We start from the raw sequence: 19,435 nt of genomic DNA on the forward strand, positions 1-19,435 counted from the left end.
TCAGAAAAAAAAGAATCTGGTTTATGACAGAATAATTTTTTTAAATTTCAAAAATAATTTCATCAGTTTGCTTAGGTCCAGAGCTGCAAAAAGCCATTAAGCCTATTAAAAATTGATAAATACGTAGTTAGAGCCACCCCACGTGAATGTACACCACCAAAAAGCGGAGGCAGAGCCCGGGGGGGGGCCGCAGCCACGCTCCTCCTCACCACGGCTGCTCTGATTAAAATCAAAACTGCAGAGTCGAAAAATCTGTCTCCTCCGGCCCCACTCCCAGATTCCTCGTCCCTCTGCACCCGCGGTTCGGTTGCTTCCTCTGCGGCAGCTGGAATATTGGAGCAGCTTTACCACGAGCCCGACCGCGTCCCTCTGTCCCCCGTCCCCACGTCTGTGCCCCCCTCAGACACTCAGACCCCCCGGGAGCTCAGCTGGCGGCCGCGAGCAGGGGACTGGGATTTCTGCCTTCTCGGAGATTTCCCCAGGAGCGCTTCTTTAGAAGTATCTCTCCTCTGAATTTCAGATATCCGCTTGCTTTCCTTTGCCCTCGGTTTTATTTTCAACCCAGCGTCCAGAGCCGGCATTTGCACGACCCCATCCCACGCCGCACGCACATTGGCATACAACCATCGAATCCCAGCTTGGAAGGGACCTCTAGGATCATCTGGTCCAACCTCTCTTGGCAGGACGAGGTGGCCCAGCACCCTGTCCTGTTGATTCCTAAAAATATCCAATGTTGGGGAAACATTTTCTGTGTCAGAACTATTCTTCATTTGCTCCCCGCGTCACATGGGTGCCGCGAGCACATGAATAAGCTCCGTAAACCTTGTCACCTCGCTGCAAAGCCTAGACTAACTCCTTAAACTCCCGTGAGAGTCTGGGGGGACTGGGGGTCCTCTCTCTCCCCTCCCCAGCCCCGCTGCTCTCTCTCAGAGACCACGCTGCCGCTGCCGGCAGGATTTACACCCCTCGATGAGTGGGTTCAGTTTTGGGCCCCTCACTCCAAAAAGGCCATTGAATGACTCGAGCGTGTCCAGAGAAGGGCAACGGAGCTGGTGCAGGGTCTGGAGCACAGGTCTGATGGGGAGCGGCTGAGGGAACTGGGGGGGTTTAGTGTGGAGAAGAGGAGGCTGAGGGGAGACCTCATGGCCCTCTGCAACTGCCTGAAAGGAGGGTGCAGAGAGGGGGGATGAGTCTCTTGAGCCAAGGAACCAGCGCCAGGACAAGAGGGAATGGCCTCAAGCTGCGCCAGGGCCGGGTCAGACTGGCTCTTAGGAAGGATTTCTTTGCAGAAGGGGTTGTTGGGCGTTGGAATGGGCTGCCCAGGGCAGGGGGGGAGCCCCCATCCCTGGAGGGGTTGAAGAGTCGGGCTGACCCAGCGCTGAGGGATCTGGTGGAGTTGGGAACGGTCAGGGTGAGGTTCATGGTTGGGCTGGAGGAGCTTCAAGGGCTTTTCCAGCCTCCATGATTCTGGGATTCTGTGGATTGAGAACGTGTTGACCGGCGACATGTTTCAAGGCCTTTGGCCACCTCTTCTTGTTGTCAGGGTCCCCTCTGCCGAACGCTGACCACGAAGACCGGCCACCTCCCCACCTTGCGGCGTGAGCCAGGGACCCCCAGCCGTGCCCAAGGTGCTGCCATGTCCCTACCACAGTGGCTCGTCCTCCTCACCAGCCTCATCCCCCCAGGTATGGTGGCACCGAGGGACCCGCTTCCTCCCGTCCCACTTGGGTTCCCCCCGGTATGGGTGGGAGGGCTCCGCTTCTGCCTGGAGCAATTTTTCCCTTTTTACTAGTTTTTTAGGCCTTTGCTTTTTAAATCCAGCTGTTGCCATGTGCTGTCTGAAAGTACCACCCACAGATCCAGCTTTTCCCCATCATCTCCTCCTTCTCCACCTTGAAATTTTCTCCCTGGGGGGTTTTATCTCCCACCCCCATTCTCACCTCCCTGCCTGTTCAGGCAGCTCAGGAGATGGGACGTGGCCCCAGTGGGTCCCAGGAGGGAAGCGGGGGGGTTGCAGACCACTCATAGCAGCCTGACCCACCTTTTCCCTCCATCTCCCCCCTGACACAGCCCTTGGCTCATGGGGGGTCGCCTACCCCAAGTCCCTGCGGGGTGTCAGGGGCTCCTGCGTGATGATTCCCTGCACCCTGAGCTACCCTGATGATGTAGAGGCCAGCGACGGCGTCGTGGCCATCTGGTACAAGGACTACCAGGAGCAGAAGTTGCTGGTGTATCACTCGGAAGCCCAGGAGGTGGATGCTCACTTCAGGGACCGGGCCCAGCTTTTGGGGGACCCTGCCGCTGGTAACTGCACCCTTCTGCTGCGGGGGGTGACGCCGGAGGACAGCGGGCCTTACAGGTTCCGCTTTGAGATTGTCAATGGGGACCGGTGGTCGGCGACAGAGGACGTGGTGCTGAGTGTTTCGGGTGGGTACAGCGGTGAATCCCCCCCCAACCCCTCTCCGACTCCCTCCCTGCCCCACGTAGACATCCCACCCTCTGCTCTCCATCCCCAGATGACCTTGAGCACCCGAGCACTGCTGCCAGCGAGGAGCAAACCGAGGGGCAAATGGCCACTTTGGAGTGTTCCACCCCCTACGTCTGCCCACCGGGCGACGTCGCCCTGCGCTGGGAGGGCTACGACCCCCAGGTCTCGATGGTGGCTGGCCGGGTCCAGCTGGACACGAGTGAGGTCAGCCACCGCCTGACCCTCACCACCTCCTTCTCCTGGAAGGACCACTCCAAAAAGCTGCTCTGCGAAGTCTCGTACGGCTCCAGGAAGGCGACCGGGGAGGTTGTCCTGCGGGTGAGACGTACGTGGGGCGGCTCTGCATGGCGGCTGGCTGAGCGCAGCAGGGGGGGACGGGGGCACCTCTGCCATAGCCACACCATCCGTGTCCCCCTCCTGCCACCCACTGCACCTCCTCCCAAAAAGCCAGAGCAGAGTTTCCTCCTGCTTCTCCCTCCCTCTCCTGTTGCTCTCCATGGCCAGAGCCAACATTGGTCCCATAAATGAGCTCCAGGGCGCATTCTGGCACACCCTGCCATTCCCACCCCTCTTTGCTGCCAGTGTGGCAGCTTTCCTCTCTTTTTCCAACCCCCCTTTTCCCCTCACCAAACCCTCAGGCTATGGCAGCATCCTGCGGGTCCTGCCCAGCCTCACCACTGCCCGCCATGTCCGTCTGTCCTCCCCACAGACGCCCCGAAGGACACCCAGGTGTCGGTCAACCCGTCGGCGCAGAACATCCGCGTGGGTGACACGGTGTCCTTCACCTGTGAGGTGAGCAGCAGCTACCCCCCCATCTCGGTGTACCACTGGTACAAGGACGGGGTGGCCATGGGCACCGAGCAGATCCTGACCCTCCGGGACGTTCGCCGTGAGGACTACGGGCAGTACCACTGTGAAGTCAAGAACGCCGTTGGGGCCGGCGTGGCGCCCCCTGTGACGCTCTACATCTTCTGTGAGTGCCAGGGGAGCTTGGCCAGGGGCTGGGGCATCACTGGAGGCAGAGCGGGGCTGTGGGAACGGGAAAGAGTAAACCCAGTGGGTCTGGGCCAGGGGCTGGCAACGAGGTGGCCGGTACCAGCTGGTAGAAGCTGCTATAAATGCAGCAATTTCTGCTCCAGGAGCTGGCGGCTCCATTTTGGAGGACTGTGGTGCCTCCATCGTGTCACTCATCCTTCATCCTTCATGGCAAGGCCCAGAGGACAGGGCAGGGAGGGATTTCCAGCCAAGCCCGGGGAGAAGGGCTGGCTGCGAGGCTTCAGTTGTGAGAGCTCGGGGGGATTCGGAGCTGGGGGGGGTCTGGGGAGCCAGGACCCTCCAGCAGAACAAGCCCCAGGCTGCCACATCACCTCACCCAGGGGCCTGTCAGTGTTGGAGCCCCACGGGGAGCATCCCCCACCCCAGCCTGGTGCAGGTGGGGCCAGTCTGCTCCCCCCAGACCCCCCTGAGCAGCCCGTGAGAGGTGAAGGATGCTGCCGCACCCACCTGGGGCTTTTCATGAGAACCAGAACTTGAACCCCAACTGGCAAAGCGTCGGTGGCAGAGAACAAACCCAAACGCCTCCCACCTCCATTGTCACCCCTGGGGGGGCAGAGGGGCTCCCGCCTGCCCCCATGCTCTGTCCCGTGCTGCGGGGGGGCTGCTCTGCTGCCTCCGAGCCCGTCCTGACCACGGTGCCGTCTTCGTCAGCCGCGGAGATCTCGGTGAGCCCTGAGGCCGAGGTGCGGGAGGGGACGGCCGCCACCTTGTCCTGTGACATCCCTGGCAGGGAGGGCCAAGACCTCAACTACACCTGGTACAAGAACGGTGCCTGGCTCAAGGAGGGCACAGCGCACACCCTGGTCTTCCACCGCGTGGCCGCCAGCGATGCCGGCTACTACTCCTGCAAGGTGACAAACGACCGGGGCAGTGACACGTCCCAGGCCATCACCCTGAGCGTGACATGTGAGTGTGTCCCTGCCAGACCAGGGTCCCTTCGTGCCCGGGGCTATGTAAACCCCCCCTGTTTTAGACTGGCTCTTAGGAAGTATTTCTTTGCAGAAGGGGTTGTTGGGCGTTGGAATGGGCTGCCCAGGGCAGGGGGGGAGTCCCCATCCCTGGAGGGGTTGAAGAGTCGGGTTGAGCCAGCGCTGAGGGATCTGGTGGAGTTGGGAACGGTCAGGGTGAGGTTCATGGTTGGGCTGGAGGAGCTTCAAGGGCTTTTCCAACCTCGATGGTTCTGTGATTCTGTGAGTCAAAACCAAATCTCTGCCCCAAACGCCTGGGGTCCAGTTGAAAGGGAGGTTTCAGCCCTCCTGGGTAGAAGTTGCTATAAATGCAGCAATTTCTGGTCACAAGCCACATTTGAAGGGACCGTTAAGCGGTTCTTGCTGCAGCAGCCCATTCACTGCAGCGCCTCCCACTCCTCCCCTAATCGGTTACGCTCCATAAACTGCTGGGAGGTTCCCGACCGAGGAGCCAGAGATGATAATAACAGCTCAGGAGCTTTTGCAAGTCAAGGGAAAAATAAAATCGCCCTGGGTTTGGGTCTGACCTTTCTGCGAGTAAATATAACCCACTTACGCAAGGGGGAAAGCAGCTCGGTGGAGTGGCTGTGAGGCTTGGTGGCCCACGTGCAGGTAGCGGCCACAGCGCTGGGACCCCCCTGAGCTGCAGCACCCTCTCCCCTCCCACAGACCCCCCCCGGCCCCCCACCATCACCCTCTTCCAGGAGACGCAGGGCGGCGGGCTGGCCATCGTCCGCTGTGCCGTGGATAGCCACCCCCCGGCCACCGTGGCCATTTACCGTGACGGCACCTTGCTGGCAGCCAGCGGGTCGCAAGCGGCCCCGCACCAGCGCTTCGGCGTCACCGTCACCCGCAATGCCCTGCGGCTGGAGATCCGCGGCGTGGGGCCGGGGGACAGCGGGGAGTACCGCTGCACGGCCGGCAATGCCTACGGCAACGCCAGCGCCGCCAAGCTCTTCGTTGCCCGCGGTGAGTCCCGTTGAACCCCCCCGGGGGTGTGGGGGCTGTTTCTGCAGGGCTGGTATAAGGGGGGGGACACATGCAGCTCTGAGAGCTGGAGGGACCTGCGTGGCATCGGGGGACATCAGTGTCGTGGGGGTTATGGAGTGGCTGTGCCCTCCCTGCAGCCTTCCCCACCTTGGGGGTCAAAGCTGCTGGTGGAGTTGGAGGTGCTCCTGAATTTTGTTTTTTCAAAATGATGCAAAATCCGTAGTTTGTCCAAAGTGTTTCCTCCCTTTCCCCACAAGCCCCCGGCGGTGTGTGGCACCTGGGCATGCCGTGGCGACCGGCTCCTGCCCCAACCCCTGAGCTGCCCCCCCAACCCTGCGGCTCCCCAGCCACAGAGATTTGGGGTGACAGGGGCAGTGGCTGTGGAAAAAGAGGAGAGGAAACCCCCCAAAACCTCATCCAAGAGGAACCTTCCTTAGAATGCCCAAAGAAACCAAAATGGCCCTGAGGGCCCAATTCCAGAGAAAATAAACCCAAGTTTGGGTGCCACAACGGTTAGTTGGGGTCTGTTTCAAGTTGCCCGAGATGCCTCCAAGATGCCGGGAGCGCTCGGACGGGGCGTGGGGAGGCTCAGGAAAGGCCCCGTTTGTCTCTTCTTGTGGGGCTGGGGAGTGTCCCCAGGGAATGTCACCCACCAGAGGTGCAGCCACGGACTCCACGGGCCCCTGCGAGGGAGGGGGGTGCCCAGATCCTGCCTTAGAGGGAAGCTTTGGGCAGATGGAGCCAGGGGAAGGGCGAAGGTTTGCGGCGGAGGTTTCGCCTCCCTCCCTGCCATCATCCCTCTCCCATCCCTCCCCCAGCTGTGGAGCTCCTCATTCAGCCCTCAGCAGAGGTGTGGGAAGGGGCAGCCGTCACCCTGACCTGCCTGGGGGCTCGGCGGGGGGCGGAGGAGACCCTCTACACCTGGTATAGGAACGGCAAGCGACTGCGGGAGAGCTCAGCCCCGACGCTGATCTTCTCCTCCATCCGCGGCGAGGACGCGGGCGCTTTCCAGTGTGAGATCCGGAGCAGCAACGGCAGCGACACGTCGGCGGCCGCCACGCTCCGTGTGCTCTGTAAGTGCTGCCGGGGGGTCTCCCCCCGCTAACAGCTGGGACAGAGAGGGGGGGTCCTGGGTCCGGGCTGTGGGAAGCCCCTCTGCTGCTCCCACCTCAAGGTTTCCCCCGTCAGCGCTGAGCACGGCCAAGCGCTGAGTGGAAGTGTGGAAAAGGCAGAAAATTCCCTTTTATATGTAAATCTGTGAATCTGGGGGAGGAGAAATTAGCAGAATCCTCAAATTCCCAAGAACCAAAGAGTTTTCAAATGTCCCATGAAATTAAATTTGAATTCTCAGGGATAAATGATCCCTGTGAAAAATATATTCTGGTTGGATTTTGTCTTCCAGATATTTTCTGTGCTATAAAATAAAAATCTTCCCTGATACCAAACGAGGAAAAACACCATTAGGAAGTTTCAGTCCTGACCAAATGGCATTTTTCTGTAGTGGTGGTAGGAAAAACATGCCCAAACCACCGGGGTCTCTGCGGATCTGCCCCAGGATTTGGGGTAGGGCTGGACACCTGCACTCGCCCCCTGAGCTCAAGACGGGTGACAACAGAGGTGCCACCAGAGGTGCCTGGGGGTGCAGGTCCCTCACAGAGACCCTGCAGATGTAGGACCCCAGGGTTTGGCAGCTGGGGGTGTGTGGGATGCCAGGGAGCTGCTCTGGTGGCACTGGAAAGCAGGAATCCCGCCGGTTCATGGGGTTCTCCCAACCTTGGGAATCCATCCTGGTCTCACCAGAGGTTTGTATCAGCACTAGCGTGGCCAGCAGGGACAGGGAAGGGATCTCACCCCTGTGCTTGGCACTGGTGAGGCCTCCCCTCGATGAGTGGGTTCAGTTTTGGGCCCCTCACTCCAAAAAGGCCATTGAATGACTCGAGCGTGTCCAGAGAAGGGCAACGGAGCTGGTGCAGGGTCTGGAGCACAGGTGTGATGGGGAGCGGCTGAGGGAACTGGGGGGGTTTAGTCTGGAGAAGAGGAGGCTGAGGGGAGACCTCCTGGCCCTCTGCAACTGCCTGAAAGGAGGGTGCAGAGAGGGGGGATGAGTCTCTTGAGCCAAGGAACCAGCGGCAGGCCAAGAGGGAATGGCCTCAAGCTGCGCCAGGGCAGGGTCAGACTGGCTCTTAGGAAGGATTTCTTTGCAGAAGGGGTTGTTGGGCGTTGGAATGGGCTGCCCAGGGCAGGGGGGGAGTCCCCATCCCTGGAGGGGTTGAAGAGTCGGGCTGACCCAGCGCTGAGGGATCTGGTGGAGTTGGGAACGGTCAGGGTGAGGTTCATGGTTGGGCTGGAGGAGCTTCAAGGGCTTTTCCAGCCTCCATGATTCTGGGATTCTGTTTGAACCCTGCAGTCCCACCCAGGCAGCCGGTGCTGAGCTCCTTCCTGCAGAGCCAGGGCGGGCGCCTGGGCGTCATCCAGTGCACTGTCGAGAGTGACCCAGAGGCCAACCTGACCCTATGGAGGGGACCAGAAGTGATCGCCTGCACGTGGGGCTGCCCCCCACCCTCCATCCCCCGGCTTCGCGCCACCTCATCCTACAACAGCTTGAAAGTGGAGATCCAGGACGTGGTGCTGGAGGATGAAGGGACCTACCGGTGCCAGGCTGGGAACGCGCAAGGCAACGCCAGCGCGGCCGTGGACTTCAGGGCTGAGAGTAAGCACGGGGTGGGGAGGTGGGGGGGCAGGATGGAGCCCCACAGCATCTGGGAAAACCCTGGGAGAGGGGAGGGAATGCCAGGGAAGGAGATGAGCTCAGCAGAGCAAGGGTGATGGTGGCAGAGGGATGGAATGAGCAGAAACGGGCCATGTGCCCGTGAAATCTCAAAAGAGCTGCCGTGCCCAAGTCGCCTGGTGCTAGGGTGGAGCGTGAGTGGGGTTAAACTGGGGGCTGCTACAGGAGGGGGCTGTGCCAGCCCCTCCAACCTTTCTGTGTGGGTTTGGAGGGCTCCTCATGGCCGTTCCAGCTCCTGGGGGGGAGTTCCCTGCTGACCCTGGTCTCTGCGTGACCGCGGATGCTGAGCAAAACGCTGCTGAGGGAGTTCCCATGGGCCCCGTCCTGTCGGTACATCATCCCTGGGCTAGTGAGGCCCTGGGGGGCTGGTAGCCCACCACCACCAGAGCTGGAGCTCAGAGCTGTCCCCATCACGGCATTGCAGGACCAGTTGGCATCTGCCTTCTGGAATGGCCGCAAAGTCACTTGCTACCTGGCTGGTCTGGGGAGGGGTTTTGCTGAGGCGGTGCTGGCCCTGGGCTCATGCCGGAGCCCATTTGCGTCCTGCCTCTCCCTGTAGCTGCCAGTATCACCGTGGCTCCATCCTCCCATGTGCTGGAAGGCCACCCTGCCAACCTGACCTGTCAGCTGAACAGCGACTCCCCGGCTCTGCCCAACTTCACCTGGTACCGAAACGGGCAGCAGCTCACCCAGGGCTCAGCCGCCTCTTTGGTCTTCAGGCAAGTGGCCAGCACGGATGCGGGTCTCTACCGCTGCAGAGCCAGCACCGACAGCAGCAGCCGGAGCTCCCCCGACGTCCTTCTGGACGTGCTGTGTACGTAGGGGCTGCGGGGGGATGCGGGGTTTGTTATTATATTGAATTTGTAGCTTATGTCCGTGGCAGGGTACCCCCCTCTGCTCACACGCATGGCGCTGGGCAGGGCGGACGTGGGTGCACGTGTGGGGCTTCGAGCACGTGTGTATGTCCTGGGGCTTCCTCCTGTGGGCAGCCGTGCCGCTGTCTGTGGCATCTTTGCTTTCCTACCAAGTAAACATGCGCTTAATGTGTGCACGGGCATGTGAGCCTGCAGCTGCAAAGCTTCTAGAGGTTTGAGGGACACCCTGTGGTATAGCACACCCTGAAAAGCCATGAGGGTGGTGCTGTGGGTGGGGACAATGTGGCCCCCCTGGGGATGGTGTGGTCCCCCTGGGTGTGGCAGGGCCCTGGCCAGCAGAGATGAGACCATGAGACTTCCCTTCCCTTCCCTTCCCTTCCCTTCCCTTCCCTTCCCTTCCCTTCCCTTCCCTTCCCTTCCCTTCCCTTCCCTTCCCTTCCCTTCCCTTCCCTTCCCTTCCCTTCCCTTCCCTTCCCTTCCCTTCCCTTCCCTTCCCTTCCCTTCCCTTCCCTTCCCTTCCCTTCCCTTCCCTTCCCTTCCCTTCCCTTCCCTTCCCTTCTTCGTTTCCTTTTTTCCTTTTCTGTTTCCTTTTTTCCTTTTCCTCCCCCTTCCCCTTCCCCTTCCCCTTCCCCTTCCCCCCATGTTGGGGTCCAAGAGCTACAGGACCCCCCTTCTCTCCCCTGCCCAGACCCCCCACGGGACCCCCACTTGACAGCCTTCCTGGAGACGGAGAGAGGCCGCCTGGCCATCTTCCAGTGCTCGGTGGCCAGCAACCCTCCCGCCCAGCTAGCCCTGCACCGGGGCGAGAAGCTGGTGGCCACCGACGAGGTGGGGAGCAGCCCACGGGTCAGCGTCTTGGCCACCCCCAACGCCCTCAGGGTGGAGATCCGGGAGGTGACACCGGCCGACGACGGCAGCTACCGCTGCACGGCCACCAACGCGCACGGCACCGCGGCCCGACGGCTGGACTTCCGCGTGCAGGGTGGGGACCGTGTGCTGGCCCCGTGCTTACACCCATGCTGGGGGGAGTGTTTCTGGCTGCGGGTGGGCACCGGTGCCTAACCAGCACCCCTACCCTCTCACCTCTGCACCCAGAGCCTGGGGTGAGACAGCACCCCAGTTACTGGGCTGGGGGATAACAGGAATCCCCGACTGAATTAATTTTTTGGGTGGGGATGTGGCCCTGATTGATCTGAATGTGTCTCCGTCGGGGTGTCCACATGGGAGCTGGGGTCTGTGCACCCACCCAGCGCCATTGGATCCCACCCAAGCTCCGGGTGCTGCTCCGGGGGTGCCAGCTCAGTCTCCCCCCCACCCCACCAGGCACCTGATTCCAAACCCCTCTTGGGCACCGCAAGGGATGGAGTTTGGGGGTCGGGGCAGCTCACGGGGACAGCGAGCGACACGTTTTCTTAAAAATGAATTCTAGTGCCAGCCCCGGGGTTGTGTGGGTCAGAACAAGAGCCCCAAGACGTGCGCCATGGGAGTGCTGGGGGGCTGGTTTCTGTCCTCGGTGGTGCCATGGTGCCCTCTGAGCTGGCAGCGTCCCCTTCCCATCCTCCAGCTGCCCGCGTCCTCGTCTCGCCCTCTGCCGAGGCGCGGGAAGGAGACGACGTCTCGCTGACGTGCCAAGTGGCGGGAGAGCAGCCGGACGACACCGTCTACACCTGGTACAAGGACAGCGAACGGCTCCAGGAGAGCCCCGACAACGTCCTCCAGCTCCCCCGCGTCACCAGCGCGGCCACCGGCTCCTACCACTGCCGAGCCCGTGGCCCCGCGGCGACCAGCGTCTCCCCGGCCGTCGCCCTGCGCGTCTCCTGTGAGTGGGAATTTGCTGAGGGACCCTCCTGGGAGTTGAGGCCGGGGTGGGGGGGGGAGCAGGGTGCTGGGGGTGGGATGGTGCCGTGTCCCGCGCACAGGAGGAGCCTGGGTTTGATGGAGAGCGCTGGAGGGTTTGTAACCATCATCTTCAGGGTCTTTTCCAACCTGAATGGTGATCCTGTGATTCTGTAACGAGGCATCTTCTGCCTTTAGAAAAGTGTTAAAAGTGGGAAATTTCTGGGGGTGTATCCTTGATAACTCCCTGCTCTGAATAAGCCCCACCCTGGTTGGTCACGGTCCCCCTCAAGCAGAATTTCCTGAGGAGAAGTGGTGGGGCCGCCCCACAGCTCTCCTGCCCGCTGTGTGGCAATAAAAAGGGGAAAAAATGCTATAACAAGTGTTTCGGTTCTGTTCAAACAACAGGTTTCAGCTGAGCTGAAATCACCCACGTTTCAAGTCTTCAGTTTAGGAGAAACGTCTTTTTGGGACAGAGGGAAAATCAGGGGGAAGCTTTGCTGCCGCCCTGGTGCTCACCCTGATGCCAGGAGCCACCACAAACCCCTCGGGGTGCCCGAGGAGCTGGGGAGGGTGATACAATCCTGGGGTGAGGGGCTGGGAGCTGGGGCCAGGCTCTGGGTGCAGCCTCGGGGGGTTTCTGGGGGTCCCTGTAACATCTTGTCTGGGCAGACCCTCCCCGGGTGCCGGTGCTGACGTCCTTCCTGGAGACCCCCGAGGGGCAGCGGGGCGTCCTGCGGTGCACGGTGGACAGCAGCCCGCCGGCAGAGCTGGCTCTCTTCAAGGACCGGGTGCTGGTGGCTTCGACAGCGGCGTTGCCCCGTGTCACCACCCCGCCACGGGTCACCGTCACCTCGGCCTTCAACGCGCTGCGGGTCAGCATCGGCCCCGTGCTGCTGGAGGACGAAGGGGAGTACGTGTGCTCCGCCAGCAACACCCTCGGCAACGCCAGCGCGGCGGCCAACTTCACAGCGGGCGGTGAGTGACGGGGCTCGGCGCTGCCACCGGGGACGGGCGGGGGTGACGGGTGGGATGGAGCCGTAGAAGAGGAGGCTGAGGGGAGACCTCATGGCCCTCTGCAACTGCCTGAAAGGAGGGTGCAGAGAGGGGGGATGAGTCTCTTGAGCCAAGGAACCAGCGGCAGGCCAAGAGGGAATGGCCTCAAGCTGCGCCAGGGCAGGGTCAGACTGGCTCTTAGGAAGGATTTCTTTGCAGAAGGGGTTGTTGGGCGTTGGAATGGGCTGCCCAGGGCAGGGGGGGAGTCCCCATCCCTGGAGGGGTTGAAGAGTCGGGCTGACCCAGCGCTGAGGGATCTGGTGGAGTTGGGAACGGTCAGGGTGAGGTTCATGGTTGGACTGGAGGAGCTTCAAGGGCTTTTCCAACCCAGATGATTCTGGGATTCTGGGATTCTTTGAGCCACTGGGACTGAGGAGGAGCAGAACTGGGGAGCGCTGGAGGTAGGGGTACGGCGAAGGGGTGAAGGTGAGCGAGGATGGAGGGTGCTCGTGGGGAAGGGAGGGCAGGGGGAAGCTGGAGTAGGGTGGGCAGCACAGAGACAGGGAGGAAAGGAAGGAAGATGAGGGTTTATGAGGGTTATGCCACAGGAGACCCGCGTGTATCCCCCCCGCACCCAGAATCACAGAATCACCCGTGGGGGAACTGCAGCTTTTCTTGGAGGACTGACTTTGCTGTGTCCATCCGTGACCACGGGTGTCACCCCCGGCCACCGCGGGGATGGGGAGGGCTGGCAGGGAGGGAGGGGGCTGCAGCATCTCCACAGAATGAGCCCCAAACTACATCCTGGATGGGACAAGCTCGTCCCACCGCCCCTCCATCGCCTCCAACTCACCCCGAGCATCACCCTGCAGCTGCCAGGCTCTGGATCTCCCCCTCCCCGGACGTGCAGGAGGGTGATGCCATCAACCTGACGTGCGCGGTGCGGAGCAGCGGCGAGGAAGCGCTGAGCTACGCCTGGTACAAGAACGGGCTCTGGGTTGGCGGCGGCCCCACGCCGGCCCTCGCCATCCCCCACGTCGCTGCTGCCGACGCTGCTTCCTACCACTGCGCCGTGCGGACCCCGACGCGCACCCGCAGCTCTGTCCCCGCCACCCTCAACGTCCTCTGTGAGTCCCTACGGGGGGGGGGGGGGCTTCACGCCACAGCGGGGGGGTCCCTGGAACCCACCTGGGGCAGGGAGGATCCTCAGGGTCTCACTTGTCCCTTGGGCCCCTCGGCTGGGGGAACCCTCCTGGGGGTATAGTCTGGGGGGGGTGGGAGGTAGCAAGGCCTGGCTTAGATTTGGGGGGGGTGGGGGCGCTGAATAAATTTAGTCTGTGTCCCAGGGGTAACTAAGCCTGGCTTTATACCCCAGCCAGCAGCCCCATGTCGCCTGCGGAAGGTTCCAGCCAAGCTTCTCCAAGCGCCCCAAGTTTATCCTGACGCTTTGTACCAAACTGAAACAGAAAAATCTTTGGCTTTCAGGAAACATTGCAGGGTTTTCTTTAATTTTTTTTTTTTTTCCTGATTTGGAAAATGAAAACCAGACTTTGTTTAAAAAAAGACGTGCAAAAAGCCATGTAGTTGCAAGGCAGAATGCAAGATTTTTTTCTTCCCTTTTTATTAGAAAAAGACGGCTCTAACTTATAAATCTGCTGCGAGGAGTGAGGGCGGAGGAGCACTCCTGGAAACGTCTTCCAGAGAGCCCGAGACGCCGGCAACAAAGCCGTTGCTTCTCTCCCTCCTCCTGATTTTGGATGGGGAATGTTGGGTGGATGCTGCTAAAATTTCTTGGCGTTATGGGCCAAGAGTTGCGCTGCCTTCGCACGAGCCTCGCTGCTGGGGTTTGCCTCAGTTTGACAGGCAAAGGGTGTTTTTTATCAAGGCCAGAGCACCCAGCTGGGCCGGCAGGTTAGAACCGAGCTTAGAAATGACCCCACGGACTGGTTTTTGGTGGTGGTTTAACTGGAGGCGACGGCAGATGCCGGGGGGGGAAGCGACGCTGCTGCTCCTGCGCTGCCGGCAGCGGAGCCTGGCAGCAGAGCATCACCCCCCAGCCCCCAGCCCATCCTGGGGATGCTGCGACTCGCTGAGACGCTGCTTATCCACCCCCCGCCCCCGCCCCTTTTCCTCCCCACAGACCCCCCCCGGAACCTGGAGATGAAGGCTTTCCTGGAGAGCGGCGAGGGGACCGCAGTCATCCTCCTCTGCGCTGTGGAGAGCAACCCCCCGTCCGAGCTCACCCTGCTCAAGGGGGGGCAACTGGTGGCCTCCAGCCCCCCCGCGGGGAATGAGCACCCCGGGCAGAGCAACCTCATCTCCCCCCCTCCCAATGTGCTGAGGCTGGAGCTCCGTGAGGCCTCCAAGGATGACGAGGGCGAGTACGAGTGCCGGGCTCGTAGCCCCCTGGGCAGCGCCCGCGCCTCCCTGCCCCTCCGTGTGCGGGGTGAGTCCAGCTTCGGCGTGGGTTAGGGGGGGACACGGGGCTGGGGGCATCGAGGGGTGTCAGGATGGGACCCACCCCATGCACCCACCCCACTGAAGGGGGAAGGGGGCTTCGGAGCTGGGAAAAGGCTTTTCCGGAGGGACATGGTGGTGAGGCCCAGCATCGCCCCGCTGTCCCCAGCTGTCACCGTGGTGGTGCGACCCTCAGCCGAGGTGCCCGAGGGGACCAAGGTGACGTTGAGCTGCCGGGATGTGGGTGCCCCCCTGGGCACCGTCTATAGCTGGTACAAGAACGGGCGGTGGCTGACAGAGGGGCTCGACGCCTTCCTCATCCTCCCTGCTGCTCGGCGCACGGATGCGGGTGCCTACGCCTGCCAGGCGGGGAGGGGGCTGCGGGGCCGCCGGGCCCCCCCCGCCGCCCTCAGGGTGCTCTGTGAGTGAGGGGCGGCTGCGTTTTGGGAGGAGGAGGGGGGGGACACCCACACCCCCACACCACACCCCAGATTCTTGCTGGCAAAGGGGGGCCCAAGGGCAGCCCGGGAGGGATGTCACTGTCACAGAGCTGCGGTCTATGTCGCCACCTGGTGACATCCCGTGACAGGCAGCACAGCCCCTGGCCTGGGGGGGTGGGGGGGGTGTCCCAAGCTCTCCCAGGCGTCGCATCGCGCCCCTTCTCCCCCTAATTCATCAGCAGCCAACGTGTCACCCCCCAAACCCCACGGGAGGGGTGGTCCCTTGCCCCCAGAGCTGTTTGGGAGTACAGGGGTGGGGTGGGGGTGTGTGTGTGGGGAAATGCCATCCCTGTCCTTGCAGATGCACCCCAGGAGCCGTCCTTCATCTCCTTGGTGGAGCCCCGGGGGGGGCAGCAGGCCGTCCTGCTCTGCACCGTCGACAGCTTCCCACCCTCCGACATCGCCCTGCGCCGGGGGCCCGGCCACGCGCCCTTGGCCTCCACGCGGGGCCCAGGGGATCCCCGCTTCACCGTCCAGGCGGCCCCCAACTCCCTGCGGGTGGGGATGGGGGCGCTGGAGCCGCGGGACACGGGGCTCTACGTCTGCTCGGCCAACAACAGCTTCGGCACCGCGTCCTCGTCCCTGCGCCTGGACGCGGGAGGTGAGGGTGGCCCCGAGTCGCGGCGAGCCCCGTGTCGGGGTCCGGGTGGGCCCTTCCTGCGTGGCTTTTGGGGGTCTTTTGGGGGGCGTTGGGGATGGTGTTTTCCCACGGGCACTCCCTGACTTCCCGGCCTCCCTCCTCCTCCTCAGGTGTCACAGTCACGGTTGAGCCCTCGGCAGATGTCCCCGAAGGTGCCACAGCCACCGTGACCTGCTCGGCCGTCCCGTGGGTGGGCGAAGAGGCCAATTACACCTGGTACAAGAACAGCCGGTGGCTACGGGAGGGACCAGCCCATTCCCTCGTCCTCCCCAGCGTCTCCAGCGCCGACACCGGCTCCTACCGCTGCCGGGCAAGTGGGACACGGGGCAGTGCCACCTCGGCCCCGCTCAGCCTCCACGTGCTCTGTGAGTGTCCCCCAGCCCCGTGGGGACAGGCCCCCACCATGCAGCCGGTCCACACAGCCTTCCTCCTCTTCTTCCTCCTCCTCTCCCTGCCCTGCTCCTCTCCGGGGAAGAGGACGCCGGGGTTTTGTCGAGCAGCGGCTGCGGAAACCCCTCAAAATTCAGATTTAGAGCCAACATGCTCAGGGCTGGGGTGGGACTCTCCAGGTGGGAGGGGGGAAAGCGAAGGGGTAGAGGGGATGTGAATCGCCCAACAGATCCCACCTGGGGGGATGGATGCATTAAGCAGCCCTTGGCAAGTATCTGGGCCAGCGTTTGAGGGGGTCCCACGCCACAGCGAATCGCCAGCCCCGTCTCCCCCACTCAGACCCCCCCCGGGACGTCTCCATCAGCACCTTCCTGGAGAACCGCAGCGGGCGGGTGGGCATCGTGCTCTGCACGGCTGATAGCCATCCGGCTTCCACCATCGCCCTGTACCGCCGCGGCCAGCTCCTGGCCTCCAGCCTGGCCCTGGCCACTGCGCCGGGGGTCCGCGCCTCCCCCTCCCACAACACCCTCCGGCTGGAGCTCGGCGCCATGGGGCCGGAGGACGCGGGGGAATACGTCTGCGTGGCTGGCAACTCCCTGGGCAACGCCACAGCCGGTGCCTACTTTGATGTGCACAGTAAGTGCGGTGTCCCCCTCCCACACCCCAGAACCCTGGGGTGCTCTGCCGGGGGCAGTGGGGCTCGGTGGGGAAACAAAATTGTGCCAGAAAGATGATTTTAGAGCAGTGGGGGTGACCGGCAGGAGTGGGTTGAATCAGCCACGAGTCTTTGGGGGGGGTGGGAAAAGAGAATTTTATGGTGAGAATTGGGTATTTCCTCTCAAGGAGCTTTTCTCCCAAAGAATCCCAGGTTGGTTTTTATGAAAGGGCTAAAAAAAGCCCCCAGAAGTAAAAAATTGAGTTGTGCTGCCAGAATGGTCAAAAAAGCAAAGAGGACCTGGCTCGGGTTCGGCAAACGGCAGCGGTTGTCACTGTGCCGGGTGGCTCCCAGATGCTGGCAGGGGACAGGACACTGTCCAGCCTGGGGTGGCACCCAGAAACGTGGGCAGGGGCAGCGAGTGTCCCTGCCTGGTCCCCGTGACCCCCCCCTTGCTGTGTCCTCGAGCCACCGACTGGCTGCCCCCAGCCCCAGGGACCTGGCAGTGGTACCCAGGGGTGTCCCCAACCTGCAGCCACCCCCCCAGTGTCCCCTTCACCCATCCCAGCGCACCCTTGGGAGGGGGGGTCCCACATACAGTGACACCACGCTGCAGCCAGGTGGGGTGTCCCCCCCTGCCACCGCAGGGCTCCCCAAAACCTCCTCCAGTCGCTCCGAGCCGGCAGCCCTGGCAGGGATCTGCCCCGGCTCCCCTCTGCCCGCAGCTCTCACCCACCTCCTGGCCTTCACCGTCCTGGCCGGGCTGCTCCTGGCTGTGATCTGCGTGGCCACGCTGACTCTCCTGGCTCTGAAGATGTGGACCAGGTAACGTCCCTGGCTGGGATGGGGATGGGGCGGGGGGACACGGACCCACGGTGGGGACTGGGGGTGGCATCTCCCTCTCCTCCCGTCCAGGATAAGGAAGTTTGGGGGCTGGTCTGTTGCCGAGGACACCTTGGAGCTGAGGAACAAACAGGAGCAAGTGCAGGTGGGGACCTTGGTGGGGCCAGATTTGAGCCACCCCCCCACCCTGAGCTCCTGGGGGATCCCCACGGAGACACTGGGGGACGTGGGTCTGGGCTCACACACCTGCCGGGGTCTGGCCCAGCGGGGAAAGGGCCGGAATCACCCCTCGTGGGGTCACCCCAGGGGGGCTTCCCAGCACTCAGGGGTGCCCACCCCTCCAGGCGATGCTCTGGGGGCACCCCAGGCCCCCCACCAACCCCAACTTTTTCCAGGTGGATGGATCTTCCTAAACTGGTGGTTTTTTTGGCCCCGGAGCAACTGTAGCAGCTGGTGCTGGAAGCCCTGACCTGGCCAGATCCAGGCAGCCACCGCACTGGGGATAACCCAGCCTCATCTCCGGCCCCTCCCGGCCCCCTCTGCCCCTCTCCTGTCCCGCTGTGTCCCCTCGTCCCTCCCCGCCGTGGTTGTTGTTCTCACGCCGGGCACCGTTTGCGCTCGCCGCCGCGTGTGCCAGGCACCGGCAAGCCGTGACGGCTCGGCGCTGCTCTCCAGCAGCAAAACCCCAGGAAAAAAAAAAAAAAAATAAAAATAAATTAAAAAATCTCCTAGTGGTGGCTGCAAGCCTGGGGACCGTCCTCCTGTCCCCTCACAAAATCACCACCGCCGCGTGCCGGGGCCTCGCTTGATGCTATTTTTCCCTCTGGAAATAAAACCCGGGGCGACGTGTGGCTGGTGTCCCTCGGGATGAGCTGGGAAGGGTTTGTCACCCCACGCTGGGAAGGGTGACGAGCCGGAGGGACAGGTTCGCTGGTTCGCCCGGGGACTCTCTGGGGTTGGCGTGTGATTTTTTCCCCACGTTATCCCCCCAAAGCCGCTCCACGGCCACTGCCAAGCGACAGCCAGTGGGACGTGATGCTCGGAGATAGCCCACGGTCCCAGCACCCCATTTCCCTGTCAAAGTGTCTTGTCAGCCCCTTGCACAGGAGGACAAAGGTGTCCCCAGGCCAGACGTGTCCCCTCGGTGCCCGGGAAGAGGCGGGGGACAAAGACCCCCGTTCTGTCAGCTCCATGCAGGGGCTGGGGGCTGCGGGAGGGTTTCGCTGGCAGAAGTTGCAGCCCCCGGTGTATCCCCTCCTGGCCCACTGCCATCAGATGTCACCCTGCGGCCACCTCGCTGGCTCAGTGCTTCAGGGGATGGAGCTGGAGCCTTCCGTGCAGGGCGCGGGGGCTCGGGGACGATGCTCCGCTCCGGTGGGAGCTTAATCCCCGCGTTTATCCACCTTTTCGTGCACCCCAGCAGCGTTCTGCCATTCCGGGAGAGGCAGCCACCCCCCCACTAGCCAGCCACCCCCCCCACTAGCCAGCCAGCCCCCACACTGGCCAGTCACCTCGCCGTGCTCAAATTTACTGACCCACCAGCCCTATTTCCAGCTCCGCTGCGGCTCCCGGTGTCACCGACAGGAGGGGGGGCCCGTGGGGCAGGACGGTCCTGGAGGGGTGGGGTGGGGGGACAGCAGCGCTCCGGGGCAGTGTCCCCCCGTGTCCGTGCCCAGAGGGAGAGCAGGGCCCTGCTCAGCTGGTGGGAGGGCTGTGCGGGGGGAGGCTGTCCCTGGCCCCAGCCCTGCTCCCATCCCCATCCCTGTCCCCATCCTTGTCCCTGTCCCTGTTCCTGTCCCTGTCCCTGTTCCCATCTCCATCCCTGTCCCCATCCCTGTCCCTGTCCCCATCCCTTTTCCCATCCCCATCCCCATCCCTGTCCCTGTTCCTGTCCCTGTCCCCGTCCCCATCCCTGTCCATGGCCCACGACCCCCCAGTCAGCACCAGTCCCTC

General features: G+C 62.7%; 1 protein-coding gene across 1 annotated transcript; it reads left to right on the top strand.

The window, feature by feature from the left end:
• The first annotated feature begins 1,581 nt into the window (after positions 1–1,581).
• SIGLEC1 (sialic acid binding Ig like lectin 1) lies at positions 1,582–18,315 on the top strand. Its single transcript, XM_074824881.1, has 22 exons — positions 1,582–1,685; positions 2,071–2,427; positions 2,517–2,813; positions 3,198–3,461; positions 4,196–4,497; positions 4,882–5,026; positions 5,182–5,481; positions 6,321–6,575; positions 7,910–8,212; positions 8,850–9,104; positions 9,854–10,147; positions 10,730–10,984; positions 11,674–11,979; positions 12,870–13,124; positions 14,138–14,443; positions 14,624–14,875; positions 15,256–15,555; positions 15,705–15,959; positions 16,324–16,620; positions 17,365–17,464; positions 17,555–17,627; positions 17,878–18,315. Exons 1-22 carry the CDS (start codon positions 1,637–1,639, stop codon positions 17,893–17,895), a joined length of 5,238 nt encoding a protein of 1,745 aa, XP_074680982.1. The 5' UTR covers positions 1,582–1,636; the 3' UTR covers positions 17,896–18,315.
• The last annotated feature ends 1,120 nt before the right edge of the window (positions 18,316–19,435 follow it).

This window comes from Strix aluco, chromosome 4 (assembly GCF_031877795.1).
Source record: "Strix aluco isolate bStrAlu1 chromosome 4, bStrAlu1.hap1, whole genome shotgun sequence".
Taxonomy (NCBI): Eukaryota; Metazoa; Chordata; class Aves; order Strigiformes; family Strigidae; genus Strix; species Strix aluco.

Excerpts from the sequence above, each read along its gene's own strand:
- SIGLEC1 (XM_074824881.1), top strand. The coding sequence starts at position 1,637 with ATGTCCCTACCACAGTGGCTCGTCCTCCTCACCAGCCTCATCCCCCCA. Across the intron at positions 3,462-4,195 it reads TGTGACGCTCTACATCTTCT|CCGCGGAGATCTCGGTGAGC; the intron begins GTGAGTGCCAGG and ends CGTCTTCGTCAG. Across the intron at positions 11,980-12,869 it reads GGCCAACTTCACAGCGGGCG|CTGCCAGGCTCTGGATCTCC; the intron begins GTGAGTGACGGG and ends ATCACCCTGCAG.